This window comes from Anopheles cruzii, chromosome 3 (genome assembly GCF_943734635.1).
Source record: "Anopheles cruzii chromosome 3, idAnoCruzAS_RS32_06, whole genome shotgun sequence".
NCBI classification, from domain to species: domain Eukaryota; kingdom Metazoa; phylum Arthropoda; class Insecta; order Diptera; family Culicidae; genus Anopheles; species Anopheles cruzii.
Genome location: NC_069145.1, coordinates 21,327,371 through 21,339,042, shown reverse-complemented (window position 1 = coordinate 21,339,042; position 11,672 = coordinate 21,327,371). Strand labels below are relative to the sequence as shown.

The 11,672-nt window shown below is 53.3% G+C and overlaps 3 protein-coding genes across 3 annotated transcripts; 1 reads left to right on the top strand and 2 right to left on the bottom strand.

The window, feature by feature from the left end:
* Positions 1-76: 76 nt before the first annotated feature.
* On the top strand, positions 77-5,396 carry LOC128272146 (NADP-dependent malic enzyme). The gene is made up of 3 exons (XM_053009896.1): positions 77-355; positions 2,888-4,584; positions 4,657-5,396. The coding sequence occupies exons 1-3, from the start codon at positions 336-338 to the stop codon at positions 4,818-4,820; spliced, it is 1,881 nt and encodes a 626-aa protein (XP_052865856.1). The 5' UTR covers positions 77-335; the 3' UTR covers positions 4,821-5,396.
* Positions 5,397-5,399: 3 nt separating this feature from the next.
* LOC128272151 (uridine diphosphate glucose pyrophosphatase NUDT14-like) lies at positions 5,400-6,385 on the bottom strand. Its single transcript, XM_053009905.1, has 3 exons — positions 6,371-6,385; positions 6,015-6,257; positions 5,400-5,942 (listed from the first exon to the last, which is right to left on the bottom strand). The coding sequence occupies exons 2-3, from the start codon at positions 6,205-6,207 to the stop codon at positions 5,497-5,499; spliced, it is 639 nt and encodes a 212-aa protein (XP_052865865.1). The 5' UTR covers positions 6,208-6,257; positions 6,371-6,385; the 3' UTR covers positions 5,400-5,496.
* A 334-nt stretch (positions 6,386-6,719) lies between these two features.
* LOC128272148 (synaptic vesicle glycoprotein 2B-like) lies at positions 6,720-8,454 on the bottom strand. The gene is made up of 5 exons (XM_053009898.1): positions 8,280-8,454; positions 7,925-8,209; positions 7,443-7,860; positions 6,958-7,371; positions 6,720-6,892 (listed from the first exon to the last, which is right to left on the bottom strand). The coding sequence occupies exons 1-5, from the start codon at positions 8,392-8,394 to the stop codon at positions 6,727-6,729; spliced, it is 1,398 nt and encodes a 465-aa protein (XP_052865858.1). The 5' UTR covers positions 8,395-8,454; the 3' UTR covers positions 6,720-6,726.
* Between the last annotated feature and the right edge of the window lie 3,218 nt (positions 8,455-11,672).

Below are 11,672 nucleotides of genomic sequence, written 5' to 3'. Positions count from 1 at the left end.
TAGCTCGCTCACTCGCTACTACGGGCATCTTGAGCGGATATCGAGCAGGCCATTGCTTCCCATTGACGAATACACTGCCAACCGCGGAGCTGGTTTGCCGAGGAGCGTTTTGTGGTGGTTCGGAAGCCTTTCTGCTGGTGCTGGATAACGCCGCGCGTTGCTAAAGGATCTCCACTCGCACACACACGCGCACACACACGCGCACGTTCGTATCGTTACGCGACCGATCTGTCAGCGGCGGCCGCGGATTCGTTTGCGGCATTCTTCTGAGGTCACACACCACCCCAAGCACAGCTTTGCACGCGGCTCTTGCGTCGAGAACGAAAGGACGAAAAATGCAGGCACGCACCGTTATGTAAGTATCTGGCGAATCTGGTACCGTGACTCGAGCCCCCACAACGTGGCCCTTCAGCCGCGTGGATAACCCTTCAGTGAATCGCGTGAAGGACACCGAAAACTGTGCGGTGAACGTGAATGGAAAGGACGGCCAGTGCTCCAGTGACCGTTTACCGCATTCGCAGAGAAATGGGACATCGCAATCGGGTTCGCCAACCGATCGAACCGTGTGCGTGCGTGTGTTCGAGGAAAAAGGATGACGTAATATATGGTTGAGGTTGGACTGTGGCCAAGTTTTTCACAATTGTGCAAATCCTATAAGAGTGCAGTGCTGCAGGGGGGACAGGAGAGGCGAGAAATTGTGAGCGAGAGAAAAAACGTGACAGCGAAAGAGCGAGAGAGAGTGTGGAGTTTATTTTTGCAAAACGTGTGGTGCTGCGTCGGGAGAAATTTTGCGGCCAACTGACGACGGGTCAATGTTTACATACAATTGCATTAATTGACACTCTGCAACGTGATATCCAAGCACCCGACACCTTTCGATGGCAGAACGTCGTAGAGCTCCGTCGGAATTGGGGCAGCAGAAAATCCCCACGGAACGTGATGAGTAACACTCGGCGGGCCATGTGAGCCATCTGCTGATGCTTGATAATGCACGACGTGGAGTGAAACACGATGCAATGGGAAAATTGCGCTGCCCCGTAATTGCTTCGACCTTCGGCAGGAACGTGGGGTGCTCTAACCCTGCGTCCACACTTACAGTAAATGGGGAAAAATGTATGTAGGCCCAGCAAAATTCACTCATTTTTGTTGGGCATCCGTGAGCTACTTTGAGTTGCCGTTGAGTTCCTCTTGCTTATCGGTTATTTGTACCGATTCGGGTTGAGAGGCCATATTTTTCAATTTGACAGTTGCTACGGGCAACTTTTTTCGCGGTCCAAATTTTTGGACAGCATTTCGAGAGCGGATCAGATTATGACAAAAATGGCAATAGAAAGAGAAGGAAAACTTCATTTGTTATTATTTGTAAACGTAGTTTGCTGTCAACTGTTGTTTACGTTGGTTGCAAGTTTGTGAATTTGAGAAATAAGTGCAAATTGTCCTCGGGAAAGATATGTGCGAAATGCGGAAAATAATTTGAAGAACAATTTGGTGAACAAGAAAAAGTCGTTGTTCATGTTATCCGCAGAAAAAAATGGCGAACCATAACGGAATTGTTGAGGAACCACTGTCCAGCTATAGCTACCAATGGAAGCGGTGCGCCAAAAATCTGTTGCGGTCATTCGGGTGAAATTCCGGAACCCTATTCCATCGTTCAGCTGGTCGATTAAATGTAATCCGTGGTGTGAAGCCTCCGCGAAGAGCTCTCGCGTCCACCAACGTCGTGATACACGCTCAGCATCCAAATACTGAGCGTATGCAACAAGCACAGACGCACCAACTAAACATAGTTTTCTCGATTTAGATTTGTTTTTATTATTTTTAAAAGACATTTTATTATTCGAAGAAGCCTATTCGCTGCAAAACTACAATTGGCAAAAGAATGAAATGGTGAACTGCCAAATTAAAAACATAAACAAACGAACTGTCATTTCACTCACTGGAGCTCACAGATTTGACGTCTAGAAATTGCTAGTGTGACAGCAAAAAGTTGGCCCAACTTGCTGTAAGTGTGGACGCAGGGTAACATTGCTCCAAATTGACCGACGCATCCCGAGAAATCTTGGCCTGGGACAACTCTGTCACATGACCTTGGCATGCGTTACTTTGTTTCTGATGGGCCGACGCGAGAGCAAGACGGTGCGATAGAGCGAGCTCAAGCGAGAGAGAGAGAGAGAGAGGTTTATCTATTTGACACTAACCGCGGCACCGGTGGCCTGCTCCGTTTTCGGCGGCGCACATGCGTAGAATGCGTACTAGAAGTAAACAAACGCATCGTCCCAAAGGTCACTTACCCGAGAGAGAGAGGCCCGTTATCGAATTGATAAGCCACCGGAACTGAAGAATAGCCGGAAATATGAAGTCGTTGCTGGAATCGATGGGTTCGATTGACAAAAAATTAGCACAAATTAGCGGCTGGCACCTCGCAGTGGCCTTCCTGTGTAGATTATGTAAACAAGGCCAACAGACGGGGGTTGCTAGTGCTTCCACCGTGACAACCTTACGGCGCGATTCGTTGAACAGATGCAGGACAGGGATTCTATTTTCGGGTAGAAGACATTTGATTGGTCGCTCTGTGCCGATTGTTACCGTAGCCGTGTTGCCGCGAGTGGCCGGTTATTAATAGAGCCAACACCACCAGCCGGCAGATGAGAATCGGTGGGCAAAGGCATCATGTTGATGCTTCCGAGTCTGGGCGGTATCGGTGCGGAACCTCGACCTTAGGAGATGGTAATCGAAATGTATTCGCAGTGGAACCTATCCCAAGGACCCTTTTTTACCCGAACGCGGGGGTTGCCCTTAAAGTTTGTCACCAACCGGCGCAGGAGTAGCTTATATTTAGACCGACCGACCGATTCACGTTTTGTTTTTCTCTCTCCCTCTTTTGTAGACTAAATGCCAAACAGACCGTCGACGCCCTGCGAACGCTGGTGACGGCTTCGCCGAAGAAGTCGCCTCTTCCGAGGGCGGCCACGACGGCAGCGGTGCAGGCGCTCCAGACGCGCGAGTACCATGAGGTCACGGGCGACATTATTGTGCCGTCCATGGTGCAGGGTATCGACCATCTGCGCGATCCGCGCCTGAACAAGGGCCTGGCGTTCACGCTGGAGGAGCGTCAGATCCTCGGCATCCACGGTCTGCAACCGGCCCGCTTCAAGTCGCAGGAGGAGCAGCTGGAACTGTGCCGCATCTCGATCTCGCGTTACCAGGAAGATCTGAACAAGTACCTCTACCTGGTGGATCTGCAGGATCGTAACGAGCGGTTGTTCTTCCGCCTGATCTCGGAGGACGTGGAGAAGATGATGCCGATCGTGTACACGCCGACGGTCGGATTGGCGTGCCAGAAGTTCGGTCTGATCTATCGGCGGCCGCGAGGTCTGTTCATAACGATCAACGATCGGGGCCACGTCTTTGACGTTCTGCGTAACTGGCCCGAATCGGACGTGCGTGCCATCGTGGTGACGGACGGCGAGCGCATTCTGGGTCTCGGTGATCTGGGTGCCTGTGGTATGGGCATTCCGGTGGGTAAGCTGGCGCTGTACACGGCCCTGGCCGGCATTCCGCCCCACCAGTGCCTGCCGATTGTGATCGACGTCGGTACGAACAACAAGGACCTGCTGGAGGACCCACTGTACATCGGGTTGCGGCACCAGCGGGTGCAGGGCAAAGAGTACGACGACTTTATCGACGAGTTCATGCAGGCCGTGGTAAAGCGTTACGGCCAGAACACGCTCATCCAGTTCGAGGACTTTGGCAACCACAATGCGTTCCGCTTCCTAGACAAGTACCGCAACACGTACTGTACGTTCAACGACGACATCCAGGGAACGGCTTCGGTGGCCGTGGCCGGCTTGCTGGCCTCGAAGCGCGTCACCAACAAGCGCATCTCCGAGAACACGTTCCTTTTCCTCGGTGCAGGCGAGGCCGCCGTTGGCATTGCGGACTTGGTGGTGAAAGCGATGCAGGCCGAGGGCACCGGGCTGCAGGAGGCACGCGATAAGATTTGGATGTTCGACATCGATGGCCTGCTGGCGAAGGGTCGCCCGGAAGGCCGGCTGGGTGGCCACAAGGCGTACTACGCCAAAGAGCACAAGGTCATGAAGAACTTTGCGGAAGTCGTGAAGGAGGTGAAACCGTCGGTGCTGATCGGTGCGTCCGCCGCGGGCGGAGCGTTCACGCCCGAGATTCTGCAGGCCATGGGCCAGTACAACGATCGTCCGATCATTTTTGCGCTCTCCAATCCTACCTCGAAGGCAGAATGCACGGCGCAAGCGGCGTACGACAACACGGAGGGTCGTTGCATATTCGCTTCCGGTTCACCGTTCGCGCCGGTCAAGTACGGTGGCAAGACATACGTGACGGGACAGGGCAACAATGCGTACATCTTCCCGGGTGTAGCGCTCGGTGTGATCGTCACCGGAACGCACCACATTCCGGAGGATATGTTCCTGATCGCAGCTCAGGCCGTTGCCGATCACGTGGCCGACTCCGATATCGAGATGGGCTCGCTCTACCCACCGCTCAGTGCCATCAAGGAGTGTTCGATGGAAATCGCCGTTGGGGTTACCAATTACGCGTACCAGAAGGGTAAGAATTGACAGGCTAACGGAGACAGAGTGCGGAAAAGGGCAATCAAATGTCGTATTTCTCCCCCACCAGGGCTCGCCTCCACCTATCCGGAGCCGCAGGATAAGGAGGAGTACATCAAGACGCATCTCTATAACTACAACTACGAGAGCGCCATGCCCGTGACATGGCCATGGCCGAAACCGCAGGACGTGGCCAAAACTCGGGAAATCAATCCGACCAAACTGCAGGCCTAAACAGGTTCCTGCTGCAAGACGCACCAACCCACCCACTGTGTCACCAGTATTTATGTTCTCGATCTTTGCTCATTTATTTATTTTAATCACCACCCACCGCTCGCCGATCGGACGCGGTGGGAGCTCAGCCTGTCCCTCTTTATCCTCTTTCGTTCCTTAATGGCGGAAAGGCTGTTGAAAACAGAGCGTAGTTGTAAACGATGTTCCTTTTTAGTGAAACGAAGATCGCTGACCCGGTAGTCTAATTTTCCCACGCGACCCCCAGGGTGGCGGTTCCATCGTCTTTCGATGTGTGATTTTTCGCTGGATCGCGGAACAAACCTCGCCCTCCCCTATCGGACGGTGGGTCCTGCCCACGACCACGGCGCGGCAGACGAGGTGACGATCGTTTTTATTTTAATGTGTGACCGGCCGAAGATGTGTTAGGAAATCACGTGTTACAGGCATCCAACGTCAGCGGCCGTTCCGTTTGGCTTTGTTACGTTTCAGAAACGTTATCAAATGGTTAAACGATTGGAAAAGGCGCATGTTATCAGAAATGGTGGAGAATAAATAAATTACAATGTTGTTCCGACACACGAACGAACTTGCGTTTCTATTTTATTTCCCGTCGCGAAACAAGAGGAACAACATTTGCGGCATCTTGACGCCGACCTATCACAGTGCTGTTCACAGATTAGACACCTTTCGGAGCCCGGTTCGTGAGAAACCAGAGCAATCCGAACAGAAACGACGGCGGACTGGTGATGACGGTTCCTTTCGTCGTTAGCTTCCGCGCCTCGTCGATATCGTATTCGACTACGTCGATGATTTCGTCACCGACACCGCCGCCAGCCGTCGACACCTTGTCCGCATCCGTGACCTCCGTATAGAACAGCGTCAGTTGGGCACCGGAAGTGCCAACATCGCACCGATAGCTAACGATTTCCTCCAAACGCTCCACCGCGACATCGTATCCGCATTCCTCCAGAACCTCCTCACGGGCTATTTCCGCAATCGAGAGCGGTTTGTCGATGATGCCCGCGCACAGCTCCATTGTGACGCCGATTTCCGGTGGGTACTTCTTCATATCGATACTGCCCGGTTCCACTCCGTCTCGGCTGAGGATCGAATGGTAGACGGCTGTCGGATGGCAAAAAGGGGGCCGGTTATAAGAACGGATCAACGGACCAACGGATCACTCGCATCGCTTACCTGGACGGAACTGTTTCACAAACACCAGCTTCTGGCGGGTCACGTTGAAGATCAGAATCGACACGCTATCGTGCACTTTCAGCAGGTCCCACGATTTTTGCTTTCCGTTTTGGGTGTAATGGAAGCGAAATGGTTTAACGTACGGCGAGTCAGCGGGCAACGGCCCATAGCGGATGTCGGTGATATCGTTCATGATGAAATAACGCACGATACACAGCGGCCACCAGTGAAGTGCTGGACGAGCTACGAAAATACAACTGTCCTTGAAAAGCTGAGGCGATATTGATAAAACAAATTCTTTGGAAAAATATTAGAAAAGTAGGCTTTGTAGGAATAGGAAGGGAAGAAAAAGTTACCGGTGCAAAACAAAAACATTGAGTTGACGTATCCAAACTGTCAGCACTGTCGACGTTACGCAGCGTAACGCTGTGACGTCGTAACACGAAAACTCGTAACACGCCATCTAGTTGTCAAAACTGAGACTATACGAATTGGGAATGAACTCTCTGGAATTTCAATTGAACACACACAAAAAACCGTTGGCGGTGCGCGGGTCTTCTGTCAAACTTTTTGTTGCCTTTTGCCTCGCGTCCACCTCTACCGAATGGGACGTACTTTATTTATTAACCTTTATTTTATGACTATGAACAAGATGAATTTATTTACACAGCGATAACATGATTAAGTACGTTGCCCCGCACAGGATGGGGCATCATTTTTTCGGCAACAAAAACGTTAAGGCCGCACATAGAAACAGCAACGCGGAGAGCATGTAAAACGTGATCGGGCAGTTCTGCAGCATCAGCAGACCGATGACGGCGCTGGCCACAAAACAGCTCAGGCGCCCAACCATGTTCGTCAGTGCGACGGCCATCGCTCTGAAGGAAAACAAAAAAGTTAAATACCCGCAGGACTGTAGCGAAATGGCGAACAGTGGACTCACCTGACGTTTGTGGGGAAAATTTCAACCACATTCGCATTAACGAGCATCACACAGTACCCGGCGAATACTATCTGCAGACAGAAGAGAATGGCGACCGTGTAGGAGTTGGCGATGAACTGCAGCGCAATGCCGCAAACTCCGGCAACGATGCAGTTGAACACCATCATAACCTTCTGATTGAACCGACCCAGAATGGCCGAGGTGATTAGCGCATAGCCAGCCCCGAAAATGCCTAGCACCATGGTGTAGAGGAATGTTTCGAACTGCACCTCGTCATTACAGAGATTGTCGAACTCGGTAACGATCGGCTTGGTGGCCTGCAGTATGTCACACACTTTCAGTTCCGTAGCGTTGCTGCCCTGAGAGTAGATTTGATTCATTATGTCCGGGAACCACAGCCCAAGCCCACCGTATCTGGAATGAGATCCGAAGCAAAGGCTCGTTATATTGCTGCCTTTTCGCCGAAGCACGCGGCTTTGGCCTACATTGCAAATGCTCCAATGTTGTGCACGCAGCAAATGATAAAGTAGAACAGGAAGGGCAATTTCAGGATCGGAATGGTCTGGTCCTTAATCGAACGCCACAGGCCTCCCGAACCCGGCTTGCCCCGGTTGTCTCTTGCAGTGGCGTCTTCTGGGTCCAGCCGGAGCTTCGTGACGTTATACGTGCCGCCCGGGCTGGACCGGTGATTGAGTTGGTAAATCATCCTGAGCACTTCCAACGCTTCCTCGCTGCGACCCTGTGATAGCAGGAACTTGGGACTTTCGGGGCAGAAGCAGAACGCAATACCGTTCAGAAACCCAGGCAACGTGTTGAGGATAAACAGCAGTCGCCACGGCTTAAACTCGTACGATCCACCGATCGGAATGACCCAGTCGTATGAGAGAATCCACCAGCCGACGACTGCAATAAAAGAAAATGTCACCATTGTTTGAGAAGATTCCTTGTAGGACGCCCAGAGACTCACGTGAAACATAGACAATGCCAACGCCACCCCAGACGGATGCGAAGGACAGCATTTGACTCCGTCTGCTCGGCGTGGTGAACTCGCCCAGATAGGCGTACACCGTGGAGGCGGGTGCTGCCACGCAGACCCCCGTAAGGAACCGCAGGATCAGTAGCGATACGAAACCGCTCGCCAGACAGGACATGGCTCCGAAAAACGATGTGCCAAACAGTGCGTACTTCAGGACCACCTGCCGTCCCTTCGTGTCCGCCAGGTAACCCCAGAAGTAGGATGAAAACATGGTACCTACGGTGAAGCCGGCTCAGTTGATGATGACACGTGCAAAGAGGGAACTCTTGAAAGAGGGAATACTCACCGAGAAAAACGGCCCCTCCAACGATGCCCTTCTGTCCGGCGTCCAGATCCAGATCGCACTGGGCAGCGGGCAGGATGATGCTCATGCCCATGGCCTCGTTGAGCGATGACATCATGCCGAGCCCGGAAAGGATCACCAGCACGATCTGAACCCGCCCGAATCCGGCCAACTCGAGGGCTTCGTCAAAACTGTGCCCATCGGACTGCTGCTGCTGCTGCGATGACGTTTTCCCGTTTTCCACCGTAAACACCATGCTGATACCTACGGGGGGACCTAGCACCTTACGCACATGGAATCTGGACGAAGCAAGATGGGTTTTCCACTTCATATGAGCTCGCAGCGGAGCAGGTTGTCGCGGCCACCGTCACGGGGTGTCGATTTATAACTGAGAGTACGGTACGAGCACGGCCCGCGGCTCACGGTGAGCCTGTGATTATTCAAAATCACTACGGTAAACATTGTAAGCACCTTTGGCCCTATCTGGGACGTACCCTCGTTGGCGAATTGCTGGCTTATCAGTAATGCGCGCACCATGCGTGGCGGCCCGTGAGTTAGATGAGTGACGTGCGCGAAATGTACATAAAATAAACGTGCGGCAGGACCAAGATCATGGTAGCTCCGCGCGCTCACACCATAAAAGCTGCTGGACACAATTAAATGTGGTTCATCTGGTAAAACGAACACAACCGTGTCTTAAATATTTTGCAAATCATTCGTCAAACACGCCGGTCGGTGACGACGGCCGGAGAAGGCACAACGAGTTTTCGCCGACAGTAATGCGTGGTCACAGTACGATGCTAGGGCCCAAAGACCTTAGAATTAGCTACGATTGCATCACGTTTAGAAAAAAAGGCTGAATCGATCGGAAAAGAACTCAGTGAAAGTGTCTGCAATAGGTAATGAACAACGCATCGTTTGGTATTGGAGGCAACAATCGGATAATCGAGAGTACCGGAGCGGCTGCGACCGCAGGTCAATAATCGGAGCCCATGGCTCAAGTGGTACTTATGTGAGTGCGGCAACTGAAAACCGATCCGCACCGCTACGCACTGTTGCAGAAAGCAACGTTCCTTCTAGTAAGACCTGTGCAGTGCCAGAGTAACACCACGAAAGGCACTAAAGAAACCAAAACGGATGGCTTAGAGAGCATTCTTCGCTAGTAGATCGCACAGCAATCACTTTGACAGCGCCAGTTGATCGTCAAGAATGGAACCGCAACGTACACTTAAGCACCCACAAAAGCCAGGCTCCGGAAACAAACTAAATTGTCAACAGTGGGCACGTCGACGCCGGCTGTTTCGAGGTGGTAGTAGTTGCACTCTGAATGTGTGTCGAAAGTAAACAGCGGTGCGTGCAATCAGCTGTTCGCAATCTACGCCAGCCTCGGACCCGAGCCAGCGACACCTGGCCCGGGACGAGCGAGAGAGAGAAAGCTGCTGATAAGCCCGAACCGGCTCGATTTAGCTGATCGTAGGATGATCGTCAGCCATGTTTCGGACCGATTACCTCAGTCTTGGAACGTCAAATACTGACGTCATGTAAATGGTAAACATGAATCAAACGTCACCGGAACATCACTTCCAGGATGGTGACCAATGGATTGCGATATTCTAACCCGAATGGAACTCCCGAGCGCGTCCGGCGTCCTATAAATGAGCGTTCCTAACGCGCCGTTCGTGTTTAGTCTATCTGTCTAAATAGCGTGCTCGTTATGGGGCTCGTTCCGCGAAACATGTTCGCCCGAAACCTCCGGACCATTGCTCCGTCCGAGGCTGGCCGCGCGCACTCATTTCCCAGCATCCCAATTGGCCTTCGCCACGATCATAGACCGTTTATAATAGGCGTGTCGACGGTGCATGTCCTTTCCATTCGGGTGACAAGATGTGCTGCTGGAGCGGTTGCTTCACCTCGCTCGCTCCCGCGAGCAACTCCCAGGCCCCACGGCCACCGCCTGCACCACTCCACCCGGGGGAGACGCTAATTTGCTCACCCAAACGCTGGGTGAGCTGTGTTTCCCTTTCCGCGCACGTTTGTGTTCGATTTTCCACCGAGACGGTGCGACTCTCGACACTCGTTCGATTATTGGCCGTGCACGAGCTTCTTCGGGGGTGCACCCCCCTGGGCGAAGGCGGCGAGAAAAGTGGCCAATGGGCAAACGGTAAGGATAGGACTGGTTGTGCGGTCTGTGCTGAAAACTGGGTTGGCGGACGACGACCACGGTGGTGCCACGCCACGCCACGGTCGATGTGATCGTGTGCCCTTTGCGACCAGGCGCGCCCCTAGCCCATGGGAAAAGCGGGGCTTCACGAACCGATCCGGGACCTCTGTCGTCGTCGTAGCCTCGTGCGCCACGAAACACGCCGGCGGACCAGAGATCAGCCGCGTGGCGGCAGGACTCGGCGTTAGGTCGAAGTAGGCGGAGAGAGCGCCGGAAAACTGCCACATTTCACACCACGGCCACCGGCGGTTGTTGTGGCAGCGAACTCCGTCGAAACAGACCTCTCAACATCTGGACGAGCATGCGCAGCGTTTAGATAGTCCCACAGTCTCCAGGGAGCATCCGCAAGTGGCCGCCGTGAGCGCAGGAAGATGATTTACGCACACTGCGCAAACACGCACGCACGCACTTCCGGCGGCGGTGGCCGGTAATTGAATGATTGTTCCGCAATCTGCGACAAATATTCGCCCGACATCACTTCCGCACCCTCATTGAGAGGGGTCGTTTTTCGGGTCGCGCTTCCCGAAGGGTGTTGTTTGCTTTGCCTTGCCACAGACACTTGACCATGTGGTACGGTGCGGCACTAAAACCGGCATGAGGGGTGCTGTCGGGGATTATGCGGAGGGTCTGCAGCTGTAGGATGCACCGGGCGCACTACTGGAACGACGACGATGATGTCTGATATCTTATCGGACGCCGTGTCATCGGGGTGTTCCAGTTCCACAACGGCCGGATGTGGCCGGCTACACCGTGAACTGTGCTGTCCCATCCACAAACCTGTCCGCCGGCCGGCCGGCCGACAAGATCTTAGATGAGGTTAGTGTCGCCGGCCGACACACCACCCAACCGAAAGTCCCCAGAGGTTCCCTTTTATGGCGTTCATTCACAAAAATGGACATAAAAATGCTCCAAACAATACGCGGACCCGTTAGGGCCCGCCGCCGTCGCGCAGAACGTCGCGACACGGCAGCCGGCGGACACTTCTTCGCGCCTGCTCTTCGCGTCTTGGATCTCCTGTCCTGCCGGCCAGACAGGACGCGATTTCCGTTCGCCGGCCGGTCCCGTTCGATGACTTGCTGAGGCCGGGCATCACAACAACCTGCTGCACTGGCGACGCGGATGTCGACGACTCGCGGACGACATCGACTTATATGGTAAGGACTCCTTTTCCGTTC